The sequence below is a fragment of the Schistocerca cancellata genome, chromosome 8 (genome assembly GCF_023864275.1).
Source record: "Schistocerca cancellata isolate TAMUIC-IGC-003103 chromosome 8, iqSchCanc2.1, whole genome shotgun sequence".
Taxonomy (NCBI): Eukaryota; Metazoa; Arthropoda; class Insecta; order Orthoptera; family Acrididae; genus Schistocerca; species Schistocerca cancellata.
In genome coordinates this window covers 479442592-479469004 of record NC_064633.1, presented here as the reverse complement: position 1 = coordinate 479469004, position 26413 = coordinate 479442592, and the positions used below count along the sequence as shown (strand labels likewise).

At 42.2% G+C, this 26413-nt stretch overlaps 1 protein-coding gene across 1 annotated transcript in view; it reads right to left on the bottom strand.

Annotated features, from left to right (window-relative positions):
- Positions 1-26413, bottom strand: part of LOC126094741 (cholinesterase 1-like) — a 127220-nt gene that overhangs the window by 32730 nt on the left and 68077 nt on the right. Inside the window, exons 6-7 of the mRNA XM_049909289.1 lie at positions 14626-14791; positions 10161-10339 (exon numbers count right to left, since the gene is read on the bottom strand). Of these exons, the coding sequence (XP_049765246.1) occupies positions 10161-10339; positions 14626-14791 (345 nt within the window). The remainder of the gene's footprint in view (positions 1-10160; positions 10340-14625; positions 14792-26413) is intronic.

The window sequence follows — 26413 nt, the reverse complement described above, 5'->3', positions numbered from 1 at the left end:
GGGATTCATCCGACCAGACCACTATTTTCTAGTCGTCCAGTGTCCAATCGATATGGTCACGAGTACAGGAATCCACGTTCAAAATCTGTTAATTCCCGTCGTGCGGTCACAATCCCGTAGCACACCTTTCCACATGGATCACAAATTACAGCCCCGTCAACGCACTGCTCTTTTATACCTTGTTTAGGCAATACTACCGCCATCTGTATAAATTCATTACCGCCATCTGTATGTATGCATATCGCCACCTCTTGACTTTTGTCACCTAAGCGTATTTCCATCTTCCACATTCTTCATTAGCACCTAAAAGTCGAACATTAGTAGATGTCGACTCATCACCACCTGAAATTGCTAGGAATGATGTTCCTCAGACGCCAGTTTTAGTATTATGAATGAATAATTCGTAATCATCATTTAAAAATGTTCCAGTTAATGAGAATTTTATTCGAGAAAATGAGCAATAGACGATCTGTGCTTTTGACGTACCAAGCATGTTTCCATTCTGTTCTGGAGAAAACTGCGCATACCTCCAATGTCGCACTAGAGCTTTTGACTCAAAATGCGCTCTTAACAGAGGAAAGTCAGTGAAAGTTTGTACACTGCAGCAGAATCGATGATTTAGGTCGGGAGCGTCCTAGTGAACAGCTAATTTAGTACTGTAATATACTGAGCTATGGTTAAACAGATAATGAAAAAAAAGAGAAGGCATATAGTAAGCATAACCCCTTAAGAATATGGCATTTGTATAAGAGACAAAGTAGAAACATATTTACACTAAATTCTTTATAGCATGTTTGTATGACTGGTTCTTTAGATTCTAGCAAACTCTTTTGTTAGCAAAATACCATTTCACTTTCAAAGCATTACGTCTCCGTTATACGAGGAATATAATTCTTGTTCACAACCACCTGTGTTAAATATACCATTGTTTATTATGGCCATTCCATACCACTAAAAAGTGACTAACTACGATCGCCTTCGACTGATCACTATAGGACCACATACGATTTGATACTTCAGTTGAAATATTCTCCAAGGTTTAGTTTTATTAACATTTACAAACACGTAAACACTGATACGTCTCAAAATATTTCGTTTTTCAGCTAACTGCACCAAATAATTTAACCCTTTGGCAAGAAAAAGTTATAGAAGAGTTATCTGTGTAGGAAGTGTAGGTCGGAGTCACGCTATTTCCCTACACGGACTTGAATGGTGAGGATCCCCTTCTGACATAACAAATAGTTGTTTATCAAAGTATGGTTTAATGAAAATGTCGTGCTCCAATAGGTAGGACCTTACTCTAGAACCTACGATAGGTGTGGCGCTTAGTGTCCACTGGATTAAGAAGCAGAGCTTAGAGGTGTAGAACTGGTGGACAACATCAAGCGGAGTAGAGAAATTTGTGGATAGAGCGGAAGCACATAAAGCCTAACTGCGGATTTAAACAAACAGCTTGGAATGGAACATTTGAGAAGGCTCGATAATATAATGTGTTCAGCATGATATACCAGAGCTACAGAAAATCCAGATACACCTGCATTTACAACTATATCTGCACTCCGCAAGCCACCTCACGATGTGAAGAGCAGAGTATTTCTGGTGACACCATCAAAAAAAAATCGTTCAAATGGCTCTGAGCACTATGGGACTTAACTTCTGAGGTCATCAGTCCCCTAGAACTTAGAACTACTTAAACCTAACCTAAGGACATCACACACATCCATGCCCGAGGCAGGATTCGAACCGGCGACCGTAGCGATCGCGCTGTTCCAGACTGCAGCGCCTAGAACCGCTCGGCCACCCTGGCCGGCGGCACCATCAAGTAACATGTTGATTGACTCCTCTCGGAACTGTTTAATGAGCAAATCCGTACACCTCTCGCACACGCTGGCCGATCCAGTGATGAAACGGGTTGCTGTAAGTTGTATTTTCTGTGTCTTCTCTACTAAGGAGGACCCCAGACTAACGATTATTGCTCAGGAATCGACCTTACAAGTGTTTTGCAGTGTCATATCGTGGAAGAATTATATTTTCTTAATTTTGTTCCATGACTCCCTACCTGGCATCTGCAGTTCATACAATTAGTTTTACATGGTCTTTCCTCTTTAGGTTCCTCAGTGCTGTCTGTTGGCTTTTACTGTTCCCGGTGATTAATCGCCAATAGCGTACTCAAACAGTAATGGATTTCTTTCCCTATGTATTCGCTGTTTTCTTTACACGCAAGGTCAATCCTGTACCAATTATCAATTCTCCTTAGATCTTCCCGCATTTCGCTACAGCCTTCCCTTTTTTTCTTTTTTGAATCATCAGTCTTCTGATTGGTTTCATGCGGCCAACCACGATTTCCTCTCCTGCATCAACATCTTAATCTCAGTGTAGCCCTTGCAACCTACGTCATCAATTACTTGATGGATGTATTCCAATCTCTGTCTTCCTCTAGTAACATGGAAGATATTACCTGATGTCCTCAAAGATGTCCCATCATCCTGTCCCTTCTCCTTGTCAGTGTTTTCCGCATATACCTTTCCTCTCAGATTTTTCGCGTAAACCTCCTCATTCCTTACTTTATCAGTCCATCTAATTTGCAACATTCGTCTGCAGCACCACTTCTCAAATTCTTTGATTTTCTTCCGTTCCGGTTTTCCAACAGTCCATGTTTCACATGCTCCAAACGTACATTCTCAGAAATTTTTTCCTCAAATCAAGGCCTATGTTAGATATTAGTAACTTTTCTTGGCCTGTAACGCCCTTTTTGTCAGTGCTAGTCTGCTTTTTATATCCTCCTTGCTCCCTCTGTCATTGGTTATTTTGCTGCCTAGGTAGTATAATTCCTGAACGTCATCTACTTCCTCATCACCGATCCCGATGTTAAGTTTCTCGCTGTTCTCATTTCTGATATTTCTCATTATTTTCGTCTTCCCTCGATTAACTCCTAATCCGAATTCTGTACTCATTAGATTGTTCATTCCATTCAGCAGATCATGTAAATCTTATTCACATTCACTCAAGATAGCAATGTCATCAGCGAAACGTCTCATTGATATCCTTTCACCTTGAATTTTAATTCCACTCCTGAAACTTTCTTTTATTTCCACTATTGCTTTTTCTGTGTACAGATTGAACTACAGAGGCGAAAGACTACATCCTTGTCCTACACCCTTTTTAATCCGAATACTTTATTCTTGTCGCCCACTCTTATTGTTCCCTCTTGGCTCTTATACGTATTGTTTATTACCCGTCTCTCCCTACAGCTTAACCCTATTTTTCTCAGAATTTCGAACATCTTGCACCGTTTCACATTGTCGAACGCTTTTTCCAGGTCGACAAATCCTATGATTGAATTTGGTTTTTCGTTAGTCTTGCTTACATTATCAACCGCAATGTCAGAATTGCCTCTCGGGTGCCTTTACCTTTTCTCAAGCCAATCTGATCGGCATATAGCACACCCTCAATTTTCTTTTCCATTTTTCTGTACGTTATTCTTGTCATCAACTTTGATGAATGAGCTGTTACGCTGATTGTGCGATAATTCTCGCATTTGTCAGCTCTTGCAGTCTTTGGAATTATGTGGATAATATTTTTCCGAAAATCAGATGGTATGTCGCCAGACTCACACGTTATACACACCAACGTGAATAGTCGTTGTGTTGCTACTTCCCCCAACGATTTCAGAAATTCTGATGGAATAATATCGATCCCTTCTGCTTTATTTGAACTTAAGTACTTCAAAGCTCTTTTAAATTCTGATTCTAATACTGGATCCCCTATCTCTTTTAAATTGACTCCTGTTTCTTCTTCTATCACGTCAGACAAATCTTTCCCCTCATAAAGGCTTTCAATGTATTCTTTCTACCTATCCGCTCTCTCCTCTAAATTTTACAGTAAAATTGCCGTGGCACTCTTAATGTTACCACCCCTGCATTTAATATAGCCGAAGGTTGTTTTGGCCCTGTATGCTGAGTCTGTCCTTCCGACAATCATTTCTTTTTCGACTTCTTAACATTTTTCACGCAACCATTTCGCCTTAGTTGCCCTGCACTTCCTATTTATGTATTTCCTCAGAGAACTGTATTTCAGTATTCTTGACTTTGCCTGAACATTTTTGTACTTCCTTTTTTCATCGATCAACTGAAGTAATTCCTCTGTTACCCATGGTTTCTTCGCAGTTACCTTCTTTTGTACCTATGTTTTCCTCACCAACTTCTAAGATTGCCCTTTTTGGAGATGTCCATTCCTCCAACTGTTCTCCCCACTGAGCTATTCCTCTTTACCACGTCTGCAGCCTTAGAGAACTTCCGTATCGCACATCTTTGTGTATTGATTCTTCCTGACAAATCTCTTGAACTTCAGCCTACTCTTCATCACTACCATATTGTGATATGAGTCTATACCTCCTCCGGGTACTCCTTGGAATCCTGTATCTGATTACAGAATCTCTGTCTGACCTTTATGTAATCTAACTGAAATCTTCCCGTAGCACCCGGCCGTTTCCAAGAATACCTCCTCCTCTTGTGATTCTTGAACAGAGTATACGTTATTACTAGCAGAAATTTATTACAGAATTCAATTAGGCTTTCTCTTCTCTCATTCCTTGTCCCAAGCCCATATTCTAATATAACATTTTCTTCTGTTTCTTCCCCTACAACTGCATTCCAATGGCTCATGATTACTAGATTTTCATCTCTCTTTACATATAACATTACGCTTTCAATATTCTTGTATACTCTCTCTGTCTCATCTTCAGCTTGCAACGTTGGCATCTATGTCTGAACTATCGTTGTTGGTGTTGGTGGCTCTCTGCCCAACCTTCCCATTCATAACTAATCCTACTCCTGTTATACCATTTTCTGCTGCTTTTGATATTACTCTATACTCATCTGACCAGAAGTCCTTATCTTCTTTCCATTTCTCTTCACTAAACCCTACTATATCTTTATTGAGCCTTTGCATTTCCCTTTTCAGATTTTTTAGCTTCCCTACCACATTCAAGCTTCTGATATTCGACACACCGACTAGTAGAACGTTATCCTTTTGTTGATTATTCAATTTTTTTCTCGTGGTCATCTCCCCTTGGCAGTCTCTCCTGGAGATCCGAATGGTGGGCGATTCCGGAATCTTTTGCCAATGGAGAGATCATCATGACACTTTTTCATTTACAAGCTACATATTCTGTGGATACACGCTATTTGTCTTTAACGCAGTGATTCCCATTGCAGTCTGCATCCTCACGCCGTTGATCATTGCTGATCCTTCTGCCTTTAGGAGCAGTTTCGTGCCCCAAGGACAAGAGAGTGGTCCTGAACACTAGTCAGCTCCTCCGCCCTCTTTGACAAGGCTGTTGGCAGAATGAGAATGACTTCTTATGCCGGAAGTCTTCGGCCGCCAGTGCTGATTATTAATCAAAATTTAAGCAGCAACGGGATTCGAGCCCGGGACGCAGGACGTTTAGATTACTAACCAAAGACGCAACCCCTACATCACGGGTCTTCCCATAGACAACGAAACCGTCAACGGACAGCCTAATCTTTCTACTGGTCTCACTGAGAAAAATTTAATGACCCGACGAGAGTCTTCAACATAGTTGTTAAATGAGATTCATTGAATATTTAAGATTGTCAGTTTTTCACAGGCTATAAAAACCTCGATTACTCTCCAATCTTAAAAGGGGCAGACAAATATGATGTCTCGTATGAAAATAGTAATCTCAATTATGTTCAGCACACAATCTCATGTTAATATTGTTGGTAGTTACAGACCTAAATTTACTGTTGAGTATATGAAGCATGAAAATGTGTCCGGAATGCTGAGGGCTATTCGGAAAGTAAGGGTGAACGATCGCCCAAATGGGAACCACTGTGAAAATCCGAAGAAGCTTTGCAGAAATGTGTTGCTCAGTATCCCTAGTACGCCCGTGGATGGCTCCCACAGCGTTTTCGGTGGGAAGTCATTGATCATCTAGCGTACAGTGCGGACTTGGCACCTCAACTTTCCATCTCTGCTCACATGGATCGCTGGCTATGAAGACAACATTTTGGCTCAGACAACAAGCTATAGTTACGCGTAGAGAATTGACAGAAAGCACTGTGGCTGTCTTCTACGATGAGGGTGTTGCAAAACTGGTACGATGCTACGACAAATACCTCAGTCGGAGAGGCTTCTATGTAGAGAAGTAGCTGGAAGGTATTTCTAACTGTTGCAAATAAAACATTTTTGATTTTAACTGTGGTTTCCATTTCGCGACAGATCGGATCTTACTTTCCGAATAGGCCTCGTATGTACACGAGATAAAAAGAAAGCATGCGAGGAACTGACTGATTTTCTTATCCCATACATCGTGAATAGTTACCGTTACAGTATATTTAATAAATATTTGGTGAATAAAAATTAACTGCCATTAAAAATGGGTGTGGCTATGTAGTTAAAGCACCCTCATAACGAGTGACTGAAAATGGTATAGTTGCACGTGTTGTTTACATTGGTACGTACATTTTTGTATATGTTTTCTTTATGTAAGCTATCTCGTGTGTAATTCACCTTCGTGTGTAATTCACCTATAACAGACCCAGAAGCATATATCAGCTCTTAGACATTTAAATGTGCGTCTTTTGACAAGTATAACTTGTTTTAAGAATGTGCTAATTTTAAATGACTCGCTGTTTTTATAATGTTAGTAAGACGCTTGGAAATTATTCAAGAAATAGCGCAGAAGTACTCGGGTCTTGCTATTCGGTTGTTACGCTTCGTGTAAGTGTGTGTTTTTGGCGAAAAGGTAAATTGGTCCAATGACTGTCTATAAACGGTATGATCACGACGAGCAATCGCTGAACTTAAAATATATCGAGAGAGATCTCAAAAGTGGCATTTATTTTAGCAGAAAATTTTAATTTCTACTGAAGCAGTTCGGATTTATGCGGCTGAAGGATGTTGGGAAACTTTCGGATTTAACGTCAACTCATACTGTACGTCTCCGAAATGGAACGCAATGAAAGGAAACATCAATGTCAAATGGTCGAGGCCCAATAGAAATACGGACCCCGCAACGAACTAGTGACGTCACACTAGTTGCCTTACTTGACATACAATGCGAACACTCGGCTAAGTCTGGGGCCAGATGGGAAATCCCTATCTCAAAGTAAAGATACTCATTAAAGTCTTTAAAGTTGTGTAGTGTTATCGACAGCGTGAGTGTATTTAAATACGCAGTTATGAAGTGTTAACTGCTCTAAAAAGTAGCTCGCTCCCCGCCGGAGTTGGTCGCTGTTACTGGTAGCACTTGAGGTGTCACGTCCTGTGACGCACGCTACAGGGAACGTTACGCTAACACGAAGTCACTTCCATTGTCCCAGTATCGTAAGGTCCAAGTGCCGCTATGAGATACTGTAACTAGTAATATAGTAGTGGGATTATGGAGCTAGCAGTGGATGAAGAAATTATAAACGACCAAAAGAAACATAATAGTGGATGTTCCTGACAACAACTGGATGGTAAATTTGCCACACTGCTGAGACTCGAAATATAGGGAAACTGACGTTCAAACATTTCAAAATATATACAAACAAACACATCAATCAATAGGATGTTTAAAAGGCAATAAATATAACTTTTATACTTTATCCTCTAAGCACCAAATAAGGCAAAGACACTGAATTTTCCTCCTTCTATACTGCCGTATTTTTCATTATCAAAAAACTTTATTAATGAAACCTGTTTTATCCATTCATGTTCTTATTTATGCGTGGTGTACGCTTATTCTCTCTCCAGGAATTGTAAAACCTAAACCATTTTATGGTTTCAAATATTTGGAGGAAATAGTCAAAGAAAAAACATACTTCCTGCATCCATCACAAAGATGAAACAAACGAAAAAAATAAAGATTGAGAAGAGACACAACCGAGTGAGTTAACTACTTTCCCTCAAAGTCAACATTTTCTTCACGAATATCCTTGACATCGACGCCCAGTTTCGTTCCGTTCCGACAGGTTACGTTGACGGTTTGTGTGAAAACCACCACTGATATTCATTGAGGACGTCATTACGGCCAGTTTGGACAGATCTTAGTTATATATATCTGTAGTTATTATATACATGTTTATCGACTGTATTTAAATCCCCTAAGGGTCTTTATTATCTGTGCTAATCCGCATCGTATCGTAATTAATGCTCTGTTCAGTTATCTTGTAACGTGAATGAAGGATACATTTAAGATTTGCGTGAAGTTTAAGCTTGTCTGCGAGACTGGTGTGTAAAAAGATCCAAAGATCCATCCCACAGCTTAAATTATAATTTTTAAGGCAACCTTTCCCTATGCGAAATTGCTGAAATACACTGAAGAGCAACCTCCATAATATCGTGTATGTCTGAAGTAGTGCTGGTTGGAACTGACACCATGAATCTTCACGGCTGTCCATAAATCCGTAAGAGTACGAAGGGGTGGAGACCTCTTCTGAACAGCACATTGCAAGGCATTGCAGACATGCCTAATAATGTTCATGTCTGGGGAGTTTAAGTCCAGCGGGAGTGTTTAAACTCAGAAGAGTATTCCTGGAGCCAGTCTGTAGCGATTCTGGACGAGTGGGGTGTCGCATTGTCCTGCTAAAATTTCCCAAGTCCGTCGGAATGCACAATGGACATCTATGGATGCAGGTGATCAGACAGGATGCTTACCTACGTATCACTTATCACAGTCGTACCTAGACGAATCAGGGGTCCCATATCAAATGCACACGCCCCACACCATTAAGAGCCTCCACCAGTTTGAACAGTCCCCTGCTGACATTCACGGTCCATGGTTTCACGAGGTTTTCTCTACACCTGTTCACGTCCATCCGCTCGATACAATTTGAAACGAGACTCGTCCGACCAGGCAACACGTTTCCAGCCATCAACAGTCCATTGTCAGTGTTGACGGCCCGGGCGAGGCGTCAAGCTTCGTGTCGTGCAGTCATCAAGGGTACACGATCGGGCCTCCAGCTTAGAAAGCCCATATCGATGATGTTTCGTTCAATGCTGTGCGTGCTCACTCTTTTTCGTGGCCCAGCACTGTAATGCGCAGCAGTTTGCGGAATGATTGCACTTCTATCGCGTTGAACGGTTCTCTTCAGTTTTCGTTGGCCCCGTCCTTGCAGGATATTTTTCCTGCCACAGCGGTCGGAGATTTGATGTTTTGCCGGATTCCTGATATTCGCGGTACACTCGTGAAATGGTCGTACGGGAAAATCCTTTCATCGCTACCTCGAAGATGTTGTGTCCCATCGCTCGTGCGCCGACTATAACAGAACGTTCAAACTCACTTAAATCTTGAAAACCTGTCATTGTAGCGGCAGTAACCGATCTAACAACTGCGCCAGACATTTGTTGTCTTATGTAGGCGTTGCCGACCGCAGTGCCATATTCTGCCTTTTTCCATATCTCTGTATTTGAATACGCATGCGTATACCTGTTTCTTCGGCGCTTCAACGTAAAATCAGTTGAGTTACACAGTTTTTCGTCGTTTATTCAAAACGGACACTACTTTTATATTTGATTTTGCAGACAGCGTTGTTTCACGTCTCTCTTAATGTGTTCAGGGACGTGAAATAGGTGTGGGGGATCTCTTCTTGCATTTGCGAAAGCCAGATCTCGCACATGATGAAGGCACGTCAGTCCAATACCCCGCTGTCAGCAGACAGTTTCAGGCCGAAAAACTCATAAAAAACATTAAATCATGGATGAGCATATCAACAGCCTGCATCCTGTTGTCTGAAGGCGGTCACGTTTCACTAGATGGGTCGCTGATTATAAGCTCGCACCATCATTTATTAGGTTTTACATCTAAGACTGAGGAATGAGAGAAGCATATTTTATTGTATTCTGATTTCTAGGCTGCCTCTCAATACAACATAGGAAGGGAGGCATCCTGTCTCTCATGCTTCGGAGGAAACAAATTTAGAGAATGTACAAGGACTTTTTCCTTGTTCCAAAAACCTAAAAATTTAGGCCGCAAACATTTTGTCAAAGCTGTATGGACAAAACCTGTATCCAGCTGGGCGCTCCGAGCGTACGTGCCACATAAATTGGTAAGTTACCACTTCAGAGACCTAATTATAAGGCAGCCGGACTGCATCCTGCTCAGTACTACTTAATATGTATAGTCTATCAGAATACTGAATCAGCTTATTTACATCAGTGACAGCTTGCATGTCGTCTGTGGAGAAGCCCTCGTCCCCAAAGTAGAACTGCTCCAGCTGTTGCGCTGCCCGAGTCCGTTGTTCCTCGGTGGGCAGAGGCAGCTGGGAGCCGATCAGCGCCGTGAAGTTCTCCTTCAAGTCGGCGATCCCTGCTTCCGTCATAATGGTGGTGTCTGCAACGTAAATGAAACTCTCCATTAACTGCCAAATTTCAAGTGAATTCGAACAAAGTTCTACAGTATTACGGCCTGGCATCAAGGAGTCATCGCTTGACATCTGTTAATGGCAGGAAATGAAACATGACAAAGACCAGACGAGAAATGTGAGGAAGTAGAGGCATGCATAACATGAGTAAAGATGGATACTGACTACAGTTAAATTACAGAGACCTTTGGAGGAAATAGAATCAGCTATATGAATATGAAGAGCTAGATGCCAAGCCAGTATTAACTAAAGACGGGAAAGTCCAAATATGGAAGGGATATGTAGAAATTCTGCACAGGGAAAGGTGAGGAAAAGTAGATGAAGGTAAGATGGAAAATATGATGCTAAGACAAAAATCCGACAGAGCAGCTTAAGACCTAAGTCGAAACAAACTACATGGAATAGATGACATCTAATCACAAATTACTGAGATTCTTCGGATAGCGAGCTATGACAAAGTATTCTACCTATTGTGCAAGATATGCGAGAGAAGGGAATTATCCTCAGACTACAGGAAGAATGCAGTAATTCCAGTTCCAAAAAAGGCAGGTGCGAGTAGGTTTAAATATTACAGAACTACACTGTAGAGCCAAAGAAACTGGCTCGCCCGCCTAATATCGTTTTTGGCCCCAGCAAGCACGCAGAAGTGCCGCAACACGACGTATCATGGATTCGACTAATGTCTGAAGTAGAGCTGAAGGGAACTAACACCATGAATCCTGCAGGGTTCTCCATAAATCCATAACAGTACGAGAGGATGGAGACCTCTTCTGAACAGCACGTTGCAAAGCATCGCAGATACGCTCAATAATGTTTACATCTGGGGAGTTTAGTGGCCCGCAGAAGTGTTTAAACTCAGAAGAGTGTTCCTGGAGCCACTCTGCAGCAATTCTGGACTTGTGGGTTGTCGCATTGTCCTGCCGAAATTGCCCAAGTGGGTTCAAATGGCTCTGAGCACTATGGGACTTAACATCTGAGGTCATCCCCTAGAACTTAGAACTACTTAAACCTAACTAAGGACATCACAAACATCCATGCCTGAGGCAGGATTCGAACCTGCGACCGGAGCGGTCGCGTGGTTCCAGACTGAAGTGCCTAGAACCGCTCGGTCACACCGGTCGAAATTGCCCAAGTCCGTCGGAATGCACAGTGGACATCAATGGATGCAGGTGATCAGACAGGATACTGACGTACGTATCATTTGTCACAGTGATATCTTGACGGATCAGGGATCCCATATCACTCCAACTGCACACGCCCCACACCATTACAGAGCCTCCACTAGCTTGAACAGTCTCTTGCTAGCATGTAGGGTCCATGGATTCATGAGGATGTCTCTACACCTGTACATGTCCATCCATTCGATACAATTTGAAACGAGACTTGTCCGACCAGGCAACATGTTTCCAGTCATCAACAGTCCAATGTTGGTGTTACTTTCCGGACGAAAGTGAACTCATCTGCGAAAAGAACATTGACCCACTCTTAGACCGTCCAGGTGGCATTTTGACGACTCCACTCTAGAAGTTCCCTTCTGTGAAGACGCATCAGAGCTGTACATTCAGAAACCTTCTGTACACCGTCTGTCTCGATACAAGAAGTCGAATGGATGCTGCGAGGTAAGACGCCAGTTGCCGTGCAGTAATAAGGCCACACCGTCGGCCAAATAACGGTCCTCTCTTTTTGATATCACTCGTGGTCAGCCCTGCCCTGGTTTTTGGGATACTGTTTCGGTCTCTGTAAATTGTCGCCACATCCGAGAAACAACAGAACGGTTCACATTAAGTCTTCCGTCATATCAGTTTGCTACTGTCCTGCTTCCATTCTTCTTAGGGCCCTCCACCACAGAGAGTCTGGTAGGCGTCTTCTTTGTGCCATACTGCACCGTCTGTGACTGTGCACACAGCGAATGTGGCTGTGGGACTACCGGCAAACACTACCCCGTTTGACAGGTGCCCTGACGTTATCGTTGACGTGGTTGTCCGTTAACCGGAATGTCATATTCCGTGCAGAACGCGACTATACGGACATCTGTTGACATTTTAGATGATTATACTGTGAATTAGACACAAGACGGGGATATACAGGTTTGTTGGTTTAATTTTGGGCACCAGTGTAGTAACCAGACGAAGTTCCATGGCAGTCAACAACGGGACATCGTAACATGTTACTCACCCTGTGGCTTCATAAATCCAAGATAATAAACCCAACTAAATGCATAAAAGAAATTCGTGTGAGGAATCCTTGTAAAGATCATCAGCAACATTTGATCTCTCCATTCTCTGTTGTAGATATTTGCAGCTAGCACAACTTGGAAATAGCATAAGAAATAATCTCGATGTCAGTGAGGGAACGTTTGCTTACGAGCATGCAATATTCATATGTTGCTGTGAATATAGTACGAGGTGTGATCAAAAAATAATCGGTAATTCTTTTTAATTTCGCGGGCGTTATACATCCGATTTTCAAAACATTTTTATGTTGTTGGTACAAATTTTCCTGATGTATGATTGCAGTTTCAACTTTTATTTCATTGTTGACAATCGAAAGGATTGTACGTGTTTTCCAGTGCTCGGCGAAGTTTTACTATCGCAAAAGATGCACCAAAGAATTCGTACTAAATTCTAAGTGTTATCTTTGGCTTTTGGCAAATCTACTAAGAGTGAGACAGGAGTTTACGGATGGTATAAACGTTTCGAAGAGGGTCGAGAAGAAGTTGAAGACGACGACCACCCTGGACGCACTAGCAGGTCAGTCACTGACGGCAATGTGGAAGAAGAAAGAAAATGCTCTGAAAAATAGACTAATCATCATCAGAGAAGTTGCTGATGGTGTCGGCATATACTTTGCCTCATGCAAAGCAATTTTTACGGTTGTTTTCGGCATGAAACCTGTAGCAACGAAGTTTGTTCCCAAACTGTTGAATTTTGGCTAGAAACAACGTCGCGTAGACATCACTCATGAATTGCTGGACGTAGTCGACAATGATACAGAACTTCTATAGCAGCTTATAACAGGTGACGGAACATCGGTATACGCGTATATCGTCGAAAACAATGTCCAGTCGTCCCAATCGAGCCCGCATCTCGTGGTCGTGCGGTAGCGTTCTCGCTTCCCACGCCCGGGTTCCCGGGTTCGATTCCCGGCGGGGTCAGGGATTTTCTCTGCCTCGTGATGGCTGGGTGTTGTGTGCTGTCCTTAGGTTAGTTAGGTTTAAGTAGTTCTAAGTTCTAGGGGACTGATGACCATAGATGTTAAGTCCCATAGTGCTCAGAGCCATTTGAACCATTCGTCCCAATCGAAACTGCCTGAAGAACCAAGATCGAAAGAATTCGACACGTTCGAGCACGTGTGAAAGTTCTTCTCAATGTTTTCTTCGATTACAGTGGAATAAGGAGAGTTCCTGCCCTATGGTCTTACAGTAAATAAGGAATACTACCTGTAAGTTATGCACCGTTTGCGTGAGCAATCCTAAGAAAACGACCAGAAATGGGGCAAAACCACTGGTGGAAACTCTATCACGATAACGCTTCTGCTCACACCTCAGTATTTGTTGGTGATTTTGTCACCGTATTCACCGGACATGACCGTCTTTCTATTTCCGAGGCTGAAGAAAACCATGAAAAGATGTCGTTTTTCCGCCATTGAAGAGATAAAAACGGAATCGGAATGGGGAGCCGAACCCCATAACGAAAACGGAGTTCCAGAAGTGCTTCCAAGATTGGAAAGAATGCTGGTGCAAGCGTATATTTCTGAAGGGGAGTACCTGCAAGATTGTGTCTAGCCGATATTCCCGGTGAAGATCCGCGGTGCGTGTGTATCGCGGAGCGTTGCTTATGATTCTGAGTACTTTGTTCTGTATGAGCTGCAGACGGCGCAGGCGTGTGGGCGCAGCGTATCTCCAGACGGGAGCAGCATACGTCATCAGAGGTCTGATAAGTGTGGTGTAAATGGACGTGGACACCCTCCTATTCAGTGTGCTACGCCTGTTAAGCATAGGGTAGAGTTGTTTGAGCCTCGCGTTTGCTTTGTTGGTCACGTGTTGAATGTTGATGAATGGACATATGAACATTCTATAAGAAAAACAAGAATTCCCGTTACTTTTCGATGAAACCTCTTGTGTGAACCATAAATGGTAAAAGATGCTGAATTTACAGCCACATACAAAGTGTGCATCATAAAAATTACAAGTAAACCATATATGAATCCAAACAAAATTAGTGAAGCCCAGATTTTAAGAGGTTTTGTTACTTACTGACGGATATAAGGACTCCTTCTCCAGAACTGACGCCTAGCATGATGGGCACCTGATTGTATGTGCCAGCTCTGAGGACGTCCACTGGATGCTCGATGACCAGCGCAGAATCCGAGGGCGGCTCCACAACGGGCACGAAATCCAGCGGCAGTGGGCACCGTTTCTCCTGTACAAGGTGCACAGCGTTAAGGATGGACCCAGTATAGCGGAAACGACTGCATACATATTACATTTTGTTGTTGTTGTGGTCTCCAGCCCAGAGGCTGGTTTGATGCAGATCTCCATGCTACTCTATCCTGTGCAAGCTTCTTCATCTCCCAGTACCTACTGCAACCTACATCCTTCAGAATCTGCTTAGTGTATTCATCTCTTGGTGTCCCTCTACGATTTTTACCCTCCACGCTGCCCTCCAATACTAAATTAGTGATCCCTTAATGCCTCAGAATATGCCCTACCAACCGATCCCTTCTTCTAGTCAAGCTGTGCCACAAATTTCTCTTCTGTCCAATTTTATTCAATACCTCCTCATTAGTTATGTGATCTACCCATCTAATCTTCAGCATTCTTCTGTAGCACCACATTTCGAAAGCTTCTATTCTCTTCTTGTCTAAACTATTTATCGTCCACGTTTCACTTCCATATATGGCTACACTCCATACAAATACTTTCAGAAACCACTTCCTGACAGTTAAATCTATACTCGATGTTAACAAATTTCTCTTCTTCAGAAACACTTTCCTTGCCATTGCGAGTCTACATTTTATATCCTCTCTACTTCAACCATCATCAGTTACTTTGCTCCCCAAATAGTAAAACTCTTTTACTACTTTAAGCGTCTCATTTCCTAAACTAATTCCCTCAGCATCAACCGATTTAATTCCACTACATTCCATTATCCTCGTTTTGCTTTTGTTGATATTCATCTTATATCCTTCTTTCAAGACACCGTCCATTCCGTTCAGCTCCTCTTCCAAGTCCTTTGCTGTCTCTGACAGAATTACAATGTCATCGGCGAACCTCAACGTTTTTATTTCTTCTCCATGGATCTTAATTCCTACTCCGAGTTTTTCTTTTGTTTCCTCTACTGCTTGCTAAATATACAGGTTGAATAACATCAGGGATATACTACAACCCTCTCTCACTCCCTTCCCAACCACTGCTTCCCTTTCATGCCCCTCGGCTCTTATAACTGCCATTTGGTTTCTGTACAAATTGTAAATAACCTTTCGCTTCATGTATTTTACTCCTGCCACCTTCAGAATTTGAAAGAGAGTATTCCAGTCAACATTGTGAAAAGCTTTCTCTAAGTCTATAAATGCTAGAAACGTAGGTTTGTCCTTCTTTAATCTATCTTCTGAGTCGTAGGGTCAGTATTGCCTCCAACATTTCTACGGAATCCAAACTGATTTTCCCCGAGGTCGGCTTCTACCAGCTTTTCCATTCGTCTGTAAAGAATTCGTGTTAGTACTTTGCAGCCGTGGCATATTAAACTGATAGTTCAGTAATTTTCACATCTGTCAACACCTGATTTCTTTGGGATTGAAATTATTATATTCTTCTTGAATTCTGAGGCTATTTCGCCTATCTCATACAACTTGCTCATTAGATGGTAGAGTTTTGTTAGGCCTGGCTCTCCCAAGGCTGTCAGTAGTTCTAGTGGAATGTTGTCTACTCCCGGAGCCTTGTTTCGACTTAGGTCTTTCAGTGCTCATTATTACGATTTATCTGTCCTATTATCAAGCGGGCGTCGAACCAATCGGCGTGGTCGGATGATCTAGTCGTCCTGACAACAATATATCAAGAGCGCCATTATGTAATAGGCTTGTGCGCTCGCAGTTTATTCATCTTCCGCTCGTGGACTAAAACGGGCGCTAATGTTGTTCTTTAGCTCCCGAAAAATGGAAATCGCATACGGAAAGATCAGGACTGTATAGAGGATGTGTAATGGCTTCCCAGCGAAACTCCTGCAACGTAATCGAAAAAATGGTTCAAATGGCTCTGAGCACTATGGGACTCAACTTCTGAGGTCATTAGCCCCCTAGAACTTAGAACTAGTTAAACCTAACTAACCTAAGGACATCACACACATCGATGCCAGAGGCAGGATTCGAACCTGCGATCGTAGCGGTCTCGCGGTTCCAGACTGCAGCGCCTAGAACCGCACGGCCACTTCGGCCGGCATAATCCAAACAACCTTGCCAATATGTGGGCGGGCATAACTCTGCAACAGTATGGCGCCGATCATCAACATTTCTAGGAGTTTGGACGTGATGTTGAGCATCAAGGTTTGCCAGGCATACAAGTACCGACGTTAACCGTGGCGCCGAGTTCGAGACAATCGAAGAGCAGCAGTCCCTTGTAGTCAGAGAAATGACGACACAATGTTTCATCTTCCATGACAGTACGTGACAGGAAACGATATTCCTCATCGAGATATCGTTCCATTTGCTGCAGCGATGTCGACACTCTGTTTAACTTCTGTTCCTCCGTCAGGCTGTAGGAAATCGACTGTTGTGATAGCGCGTGCGGTACCGTAACTAATGTCCAACATGTCCGCAGTCGGTCTTTTCTGACGGCAGTAACCACCGCGGCAACGACATGAGGGGTAATGACACGATGTGCCTGCCCTGGTCGACTGCTAACTTTCAATGATACCACACATTTTCGAAATCGTTTATTCCAGGCAAACACACGCTCACGTGACATACTGTGATCGCCATATGCAACAGACATTTAGACATGAATTTCACTTCCTGATACTCCTTCTGCAGTCAAAAACCGAACTACAACTCGCTGTTGCTCTTTCGAAGCTTCATAATGAAATCCGACGCACACGCGACTGGTTGACTTCACGTCGAGCACGTATAACAGACGACTAGTGATCGATGAATGTACACGCTGTTCTTTTCTGATTCCGAATAGAGGGCACTTCTATACAGACACCTACCTGATTTTCCAACGACCGCCCTACACTCGTTTTATAATCTGTCTCGTTTTCATCTGACTGTCCCTTACAATATTTTCATGTTTACGTTCTGTCGTGCAAAAAGATGCTGTAAACTGATTAAAGCATTCATTTCTTTTGGAGCATCACTGTGAAGGCACAGGCCGCTGAAGGCGAAAGTTTGGCAAGGCCGTCTCCCCTGCTGACCGTTTCACCACAGATATGCATTGTTTTGAGTTACCGATACCTCGTACGCAGCAGTCAAGAAAGGTGAGCAACTGAGCCGATGCGCTTGGTCCAGAGGTCCTACCGTCGCCATCGCCCAGTGTTAGGAGCCAACTACCTAGGTTGAAGTCTAGCCTACACAGATCACGGTATTCAGTGTGATGCGTCGGACATCAAATCCGACAGAGCCTACTGGTGGAATGGTCCCTGTTAGTGCAAAAGATCGTTGCCCAACATAAGAACGATTCGCCTAAGTATGTAGAATCCGAATAACAAATTTTCTAATATGAAATGAGAAGAAAATAGCTTATACCTATATCACGTTACTGAAAAAGAGATGACTTACAACACTAATAAAGAAATATCTTTCCAGTGGTCAATATTTGTTTGCTAACACTTGCACGATGCTGTAATCAGACTTCATGGTGCTCGTATTTTTATAACTGTGTCAAGTAACGTTTATCTGCATTGTATGGAAGTGTCCCTTTTCTAGCTCCCGTCTTGGTCGTCACAAATAATTTAGTTACGTACGCTAATGACTATTTACGTTCTTTCCTTATGGTTTGTTAGCAAAGCTCTTCGTAACATGTACACATAGAAAGTGTTCGGCCTATAGTTTTCTGCCTATAGCAGTACAAATGAGGAAAGAAGCTGTGTAGTCTGAAACATATTTTCTGTGTACTGTTCCTATTTAACATACGAACATGGCCACAGGTTGAAAATCAGTGTGGGTGCTCTAAATCACAGTTCACAAATTTTGAAACTAAACCTCCTGAAAATCCCGTTTCAGTATCTTTGAATGGGTAACGCTTGACAAAGGTAAACAGACTACTTTTTATTAGGTTCTTTTTCCACACTAATTAATTAATACAAAAAGTAATTCACAATCTATATGCAACCCTTGTTCACTCAGGTACGAGCAGCCTTTAGCGGCTCGCCATGTTATCTTATTTACAACTTTTCATGACGTCTTCTTTCCGGCTTAGATTTTTTTTTAGAATGTGACTTGTAAGTACTGCATCTCTTTCCAGTCAGTACACACTTTAGTTTATTAATGTCTTATATACCTATTACGTTTTAGAACAGTTAGTTTAATTCTGAAGACGACGCTCATAGTAGCGTAGAAACCTGGTCAGTTTTGACTTAATATGTGTGACCGACGGCTTATTTGTTCTAATATACTTGTCAGTTGTTTCTTGAGGACTGCTGAGAAGCACTAGGCTGTGCTTACGTAGGCCAACGCCAGAGCATGACAGCAGAATTGGCAAAATTGAGAGCTTCGAATTTTTCCCGAATTTTTCTGTTTTCTTATTTATTCATTTCTACTTTCCTTCGCATTTTGTGTGGGTGCTGAGCACCCCAAAAAAACTCGGGAGAGTGCGCGAGCGCTGGAGTGCCCACGGTGTCGGCTACCCTGCATACTAACGTTTTATGCTTGCAGTGCTGGAACAACGATATGCTGCTCTTTGTGCCGGAGCGCTATCAAAGTACAGGGTGATTCAAAAAGAATACCACAACTTTAAAAATGTGTATTTAATGAAAGAAACATAATATAACCTTCTGTTATACATCATTACAAAGAGTATTTAAAAAGGTTTTTTTTCACTCAAAAACAAGTTCAGAGATGTTCAATATGCCCCCCTCCAGACACTAGAGCAATATCAACCCGATACTCCAACTCGTTCCACACTCTCTGTAGCATATCAGGCGTAACAGTTTGGATAACTGCTGATATTTCTCGTTTCAAATCATCAATGGTGGCTGGGAGAGGTGGCCGAAACACCATATCCGTAACATACCCCCATAAGAAAAAATCGCAGGGGGTAAGATCAGGGCTTCTTGGAGGCCAGTGATGAAGTGCTCTGTCACGGACTGCCTGGCGGCCGATCCATCGCCTCGGGTAGTTGACGTTCAGGTAGTTACGGACAGATAAGTGCCAATGTGGTGGCGCTTCATCCTGCTGAAATATGAATTGTTGTGCTTCTTGTTCGAGCTGAGGGAACAGCCAATTCTCTAACATCTCCAGATACTGTAGTCCAGTTACAGTAGCCATCTTAGCATCAACTGACGCTGACGCCTAGTCAACAGCGCCTCAAGCGAACAAATGTACAACTAAATGAACCTTTATAGCTCCCTTAATTCGCCGACAGATAGTGCTTAGCTCTGCCTTTTGTCGATGCAGAGTTTTAAATTCCTAAAGTTGTGGTATTCTTTTTGAATCACCCTGTACATCATAAATCGACGTGTTACCTAATTATAGCCCATAACTGTCAGTCTAAATGTTAACGGAGGACATTTTCTTTACAATAACATAAATAGCAAAAATCTCTAGATACTTTCTCTTTGAAAGCAAAATAAAATATCTCTGAGCATCTTGGAAGGTTCTTTCACCACACATTTGGATGCTTCTTGCCAAAGACCATCTAAAACTTCTCTTTTCATTCGCTTCTCTGTATTGGTAGCACTTTTGAAGTTCACATTACCGGAGCCAAACCAGAGCACTAGACAGGGTGTAACAAAACGCCACCGAGAAACTTCGAGCGGTTGTAAAGGATGCCTAGAGGAACAAGTTGAGAATAGAAACCCGCGTCCGAAACGTCGTCTAACGACGCTACGGAGTGTCGGAGTTATCGGAGCTGGCGCCTGCTGCTAGGCCGCCTCTCCGACAGCAAACGTGACTCTGTGCGCTGACGGACCGTAAGCGGAACACGTGTCGCAGTGTTGTTTGTCATACAGTGATTGCGACTGACTACCACCACCGCTAATGGAGCAGATGGAGCTGGCTACTGCGTAGGTAGGCCTTGTCTTCTATCAATGCGATGCTCTACTATCTCGGTGGATGATGTTTCGGGCGCGGGTTTCCATCCACAGTTTATTTTTCTCCTGTATACTCAAGAACATTGGAGATTTGGGAGGGTTTGGAAGAGAAAAGTAAACTGTGGATGGGAATCCGAGTCCGAAACCGTCATCCACGAAAGCAGTAGAGCATCGCCTTCATAGGGGACCAAGTCTGTCTGTGCAGCAGCCAGCTCTTTCCTTCTCTACTGTCTATGGTGGTAATCACTGTATAACAAACAACATGTGACTTTCCGTCTACCGTCCATCAGTGTACAAAGTCACATTTCCTGCCGAAAGAGCGGCCTTTTAGCAGGAGCTGGCGCCTGTAACGTCGACGCTTTGTAGCGTCTTTGAATGACGTTTCCGGAGGCGGGCTCCTATCCTCAATTTCTTCCTCATGACGCCTTCTACAACTGCTCAAAGACTGTAAGTATCGTTTTTTAACACGCTTTATAGAATGTAAGACCATTAACAAATGTACGCGTTTTCAGAGCAGAGTTTGAACGCAGAGAACTTCGCATCAATCACACCTTTTATTATTGTCAATTGTAACAGGATTATAACGCAGAACCTTAGTACTTCCACAGCTTCAAAGGCCAAAAATAAGCTGTTTATTCAGAAATGAACCATAAAATTATTTTGAACAATTAGTCCATGAGCCCACTCGAAGCGTAAATGGTTGCGAAAGCATACTTGACTTTTTAGCAACAAATAATCCTGGACAGTGAGTGTTGTGACGAATACAGAGATTAGCAACCACAAGGCAGTTGCTGCTAGGCTGAATACCGTAATACCTACAACCATCAAAAAGAAACGCGAAGTATGTCTATTTAAAAAAAGCTGATAAAAATGCTCTTAACGCCTTTTTCAGAGACAGTCTTCACTCCTTTCTATCTGGTTATATAAGTGCAGAAAAGTTGTGGAATGTTTTGAAAGTGATGGTATAGAGATGTCTACCACATAAATTAATAAGTGATGGTACTGATCCCCCATGGTACACAAAACGGGTCAGGTCGTTGTCGCAGAAGCAACGAGAAAAGCATGCCAAATTTAAAAGAACGCAAAATCCCCAAAATTGGCAAAGTTTTACAGAATTTAGACATATAGCGCATGTGCTGACTATATGTCAATAAATCGTTTTCTTCGAGGTACTTCATAATGTTCGAATACAGTATATGTTCTAAAACCCTACTGCAAATCGACGTTAGTGATATAGGCCTGTAATTCAGCGGATTACCCCTACTTCCCTTTTTGGGTATTGGTGGGACTTGAGAAATTTTCCAGTCTTTAGGTACGGATCTTCCTGTGAGCGAGTGGTTGTATATAATTGCTAAATATGGAGCTATTTTGTCAGCATACTCTGAGAGGAACCTGACTGGTATACAATCTGGACCGGAGGCCTAGTGATTTAAGCTGCTTTGTTACACCGAGGATATCTACTTCTATGTTTCTCATCTTGGCAGTTGTTATGGATTGGAGTTCAGGATTATTTAGTTCGTCTTCTTTGGTGAAGGAGTTTCGGAAAACCGTGTTTAATAACTTTGCTTTAGTGGCACTGTCATCAGTGACTTCACCGTTGTTATCGCGCAGTGAAGGCATTGATTGCGTCTTGCCACTGGTGTGCTACGTGTACGACCAGAATCTCTTTGGGTTTTCTGCCAGATTTCGAGACAGAATTTCGTTATGGAAATTATTAAAAGGGAAGTAGGGGTAATCCGCTGAATTACAGGCCTATATCACTAACGTCGATTTGCAGTAGGGTTTTAGAACATATACTGTATTCGAACATTATGAAGTACCTCGAAGAAAACGATTTATTGACATATAGTCAGCACAGATTCAGAAAATACTGTATCTTGTGAAACACAACTAGCTCTTTATACTCACGAAGTAATAAATGCTATCGACAGGGGATGTCAAATTGATTCCATATTTTTACATTTCCAGACGGCTTTCGACACCGTTCCTCACAAGCGTCTTCTAACCAAGCTGCGTGCATACGGAGTATCGCCTCAGTTGTGCGACTGGATTCGTGATTTCCTGTCAGAAAGGTCACAGTTCGTAGTAATAGAAGGAAAGTCATCGAGTAAAACAGAAGTAATATCCGACTTTCCCCAAGGAAGTGTTATTGGCCCTCTATTGTTCCTGATCTATATTAACTACATAGGAGACAATCTGAGTAGCGGACTCAGATTGTTTGCAGATGATGCTGTCTTTTACCGTCTTGTACAGTCATCAGATGATCAAGACGACTTGCAAAATGATTTAGATAAGATATCTGTATGGTGCGAAAAGTGGCAGTTGACCCTGAATAAAGAAAAGTGTGAAGTTATTCACATGAGTACTAAAAGAAATCCGCTAAATTTCGATTAGGCGATAAGTCACACAAATCTGAGGGCTGTAAATTCAACTAAATACTTAGGGATTACAATTACAAACACCCTAAATTGGAACGATCACATAGATAATATTGTGGGTAGAGCAAACCAAAGACTGCGATTCACTGGCAGAACACTTACAAGGTGCAACAGGTCTACCAAAGAGACTGCTTACACTACGCTTGTCCGCCCTATTCTGGAGTACTGCTGTGCGGTGTGGGATCCGCATCAGGTGGGACTGATGGATGACATCGAAAAAGTACAAAGAAGGGCTGCTCGTTTTGTATTATCTCGAAATAGGGGAGATAGTGTCACAGACATGATACCTGAATTGGAGTGGCAATCGTTCAAACAAAGGCGTTTTCGTTGCGACGGGTTCTTTCATTAAATTTAAATCACCAATTTTCCCCTCCGATTGCGAAGACATTCTGTTGGCACCCACCTACATAGGGAGAAATGATCATTACGATAAAATAAGAGAAATCAGGACTCGCACAGTAAAATTTAAGTGCTCGATTTTCCCGCGTGCTGTTCGAGAGTTGAACGGTTGAGAGACAGCATGAAGATGGTTCACTGAACCCTCTGCCAGGCACTTTATTGTGAATTCCAGAGTAACCACGTAGATGTAGATGCAGATATCACTGCATGTTCTATTTTTTTCTATAAATTTCTCTTTCTGTGAGTATACTAGAAAGCTGCTATCTGCTCTGCGAATTTATATTCCAGTATTTGAGGTCTCCCACACACTGTCCCATTCCGTTGCCAAATTAAGTAGTATTTAAGTTAGTGCTAGGTTCATCAATCCTACTTGTTGGAATTCAGCAAATACTTTTTTTCTTCGCCAATTGTGTCTCATACAACTCTTAGGGTACACGACACGTCTGTGAGTATATTTATGACAATGATCATTGATGAATCGCATGCCGTAGTTAACTTTAGTAACCACAGCAGTCCTTTCACAAACAGACGTAGCTGAAATTTCAGCCATGAAATGAAAATTGTTTATCTTCCTCTATAAAATGACTGGCACTGATCGGAGCCACTGGCAAGTGAGAATGTTAGTTCAACAAGTTGCAAACATGAGCTGGACTGACGGTATCACCGCAAAAAGCCTTAACCATACATCGCTGAGCACAGTATGAGTTTCATCACTGAGTCTCAACTCTTCGAGAGAAATATCAAAGGGACGCACATTTTCAAAAAAGTAATAACTACGAAAAACAAGGTAGACGTTGGTAGCGAACGAACCGACAGTCAGTAGCATAAATGGGGTTCTCCTATTAAATTTCAATCGTATTGGAAAACAAAACTATTTCCTGTTGTGAGTTAACGAGCGTTGTGCTCTCATATATGGCAGCCTGCAGCAACTGTGAACCTAACCCTCTCGTCCAGGGTCGCGTGCCACAAAGGGCGCAGATTCACCACGAGATGGGGAAAATCACAGACGTCTATCGTCTATTGAAGGCAAAACGCTGTAGTGTGCGAGTGTGACAGACGAGAACCTACGTCATAGGGAAACCCAGTTGAAGCCGTTTGTGGCTGGGGAGACGTAGCAGTGTTAAATATCGCGGACCTAAGATCGGCCATAAAGGGAAACATTTATGAAAAATGTTTAATACTGTGGTAATGCAGTGAATCAAGCCACAGTAATTTTAATCTGCCATCCTCCATAAATTTTCATGGTGATCCCAATAAAGCTTGAATATTGATCGTATCTGTAATAGTTTAGGATTTACAGTTAAAGCGAAATTCACAAGTTTTGTAACAAAGACCTGAATGCTAAAATCTGAACGTTTTGAAGAAGCGCACCATTAAAGCGACACATGTTTAAATATTAATTCAGTAACTTCATTTGTTTAAAAGATATAGTAAATTTAAATTATCAGTATTTTCAGTTAAGCATCAGATCATCATTTCCTCCACACAAAACACATTGAACGATGACAGCGTGACACCTTATTGAATCATTATGTAATAGAATATTTGTTGTAAAATGTAGTGCATAATAGTTAATTTTATTCTTTGTTTATTTATCAGAAAGCACATTGGTGCAAGGCTACTGACCGTGACATTCAAAGTAAAGGAGTAAATTGAGTTTGAACCAAGGCATTTCGACGAAGAGGAACCGCATGTAAGCCCGAACATACATGGGATGTTAACTTGCACTGTGATAAGTAGTACACACCATCATCATCATCATTTAAGACTGATTATGTCTTTCAGCGTTCAGTCTGGAGCATAGCCCCCCTTATACAGTTCCTCCATGATCCCCTATTCAGTGCTAACATTGATGCCTCTTCTGATGTTAAACCTATTACTTCAAAATCATTCTTAACCGAATCCAGGTACCTTCTCCTCGGTCTGCCCCGACTCCTCCTACCCTCTACTGCTGAATCCATGAGTCTCTTGGGTAACCTTGCTTCTCCCATGCGTGTAACATGACCCCACCATTTAAGCCTGTTCGCCCTGACTGCTACATCTATAGAGTTCATTCCCAGTTTTTCTTTGATTTCCTCATTGTGGACACCCTCCTGCCATTGTTCCCATCTGCTAGTACCTGCAATCATCCTAGCAACTTTCATATCCGTAACCTCAACCTTGTTGATAAGGTAACCTGAATCCACCCAGCTTTCGCTCCCATACAACAAAGTTGGTCGAAAGATTGAACGGTGCACAGATAACTTAGTCTTGGTACTGACTTCCTTCTTGCAGAAGAGAGTAGATCGTAGCTGAGCGCTCACTACATTAGCTTTGCTACACCTCGCTTCCAGTTCTTTCACTATGTTGCCATCCTGTGAGAATATGCATCCTAAGTACTTGAAACCGTCCACCTGTTCTAACTTTGATTCTCCTATTTGGCACTCAATCCGTTTATATTTATTTCCCACTGACATTACTTTCGTTTTGGAGATGCTAATCTTCATACCATAGTCCTTACATTTCTGATCTAGCTCTGAAGTATTACTTTGCAAACTTTCAATCGAATCTGCCATCACAACTAAGTCATCCGCATATGCAAGACTGCTTATTTTGTGTTCACATATCTTAATCTCACCCAGCCAGTCTATTGTTTTCAACATATGATCCATGAATAATATGAACAACAGTGGAGACAGGTTGCAGCCTTGTCTTACCCCTGAAACTACTCTGAACCATGAACTCAATTTACCGTCAAATCTAACTGCTTCCTGACTATCCATGTAAAGACATTTAATTGCTTGCAAAAGTTTGCCTCGTATTCCATAATCTTGTAGAACAGACAATAACTTCCTCCTAGGAACCCGGTCATATGCCTTTTCCAGATCTATAAAGCATAGATACAATTCCCTGTTCCACTCATAACACTTCTCCATTATTTGCCGTAAGCTAAAGATCTGGTCCTGACAACCTCTAAGAGGCCTAA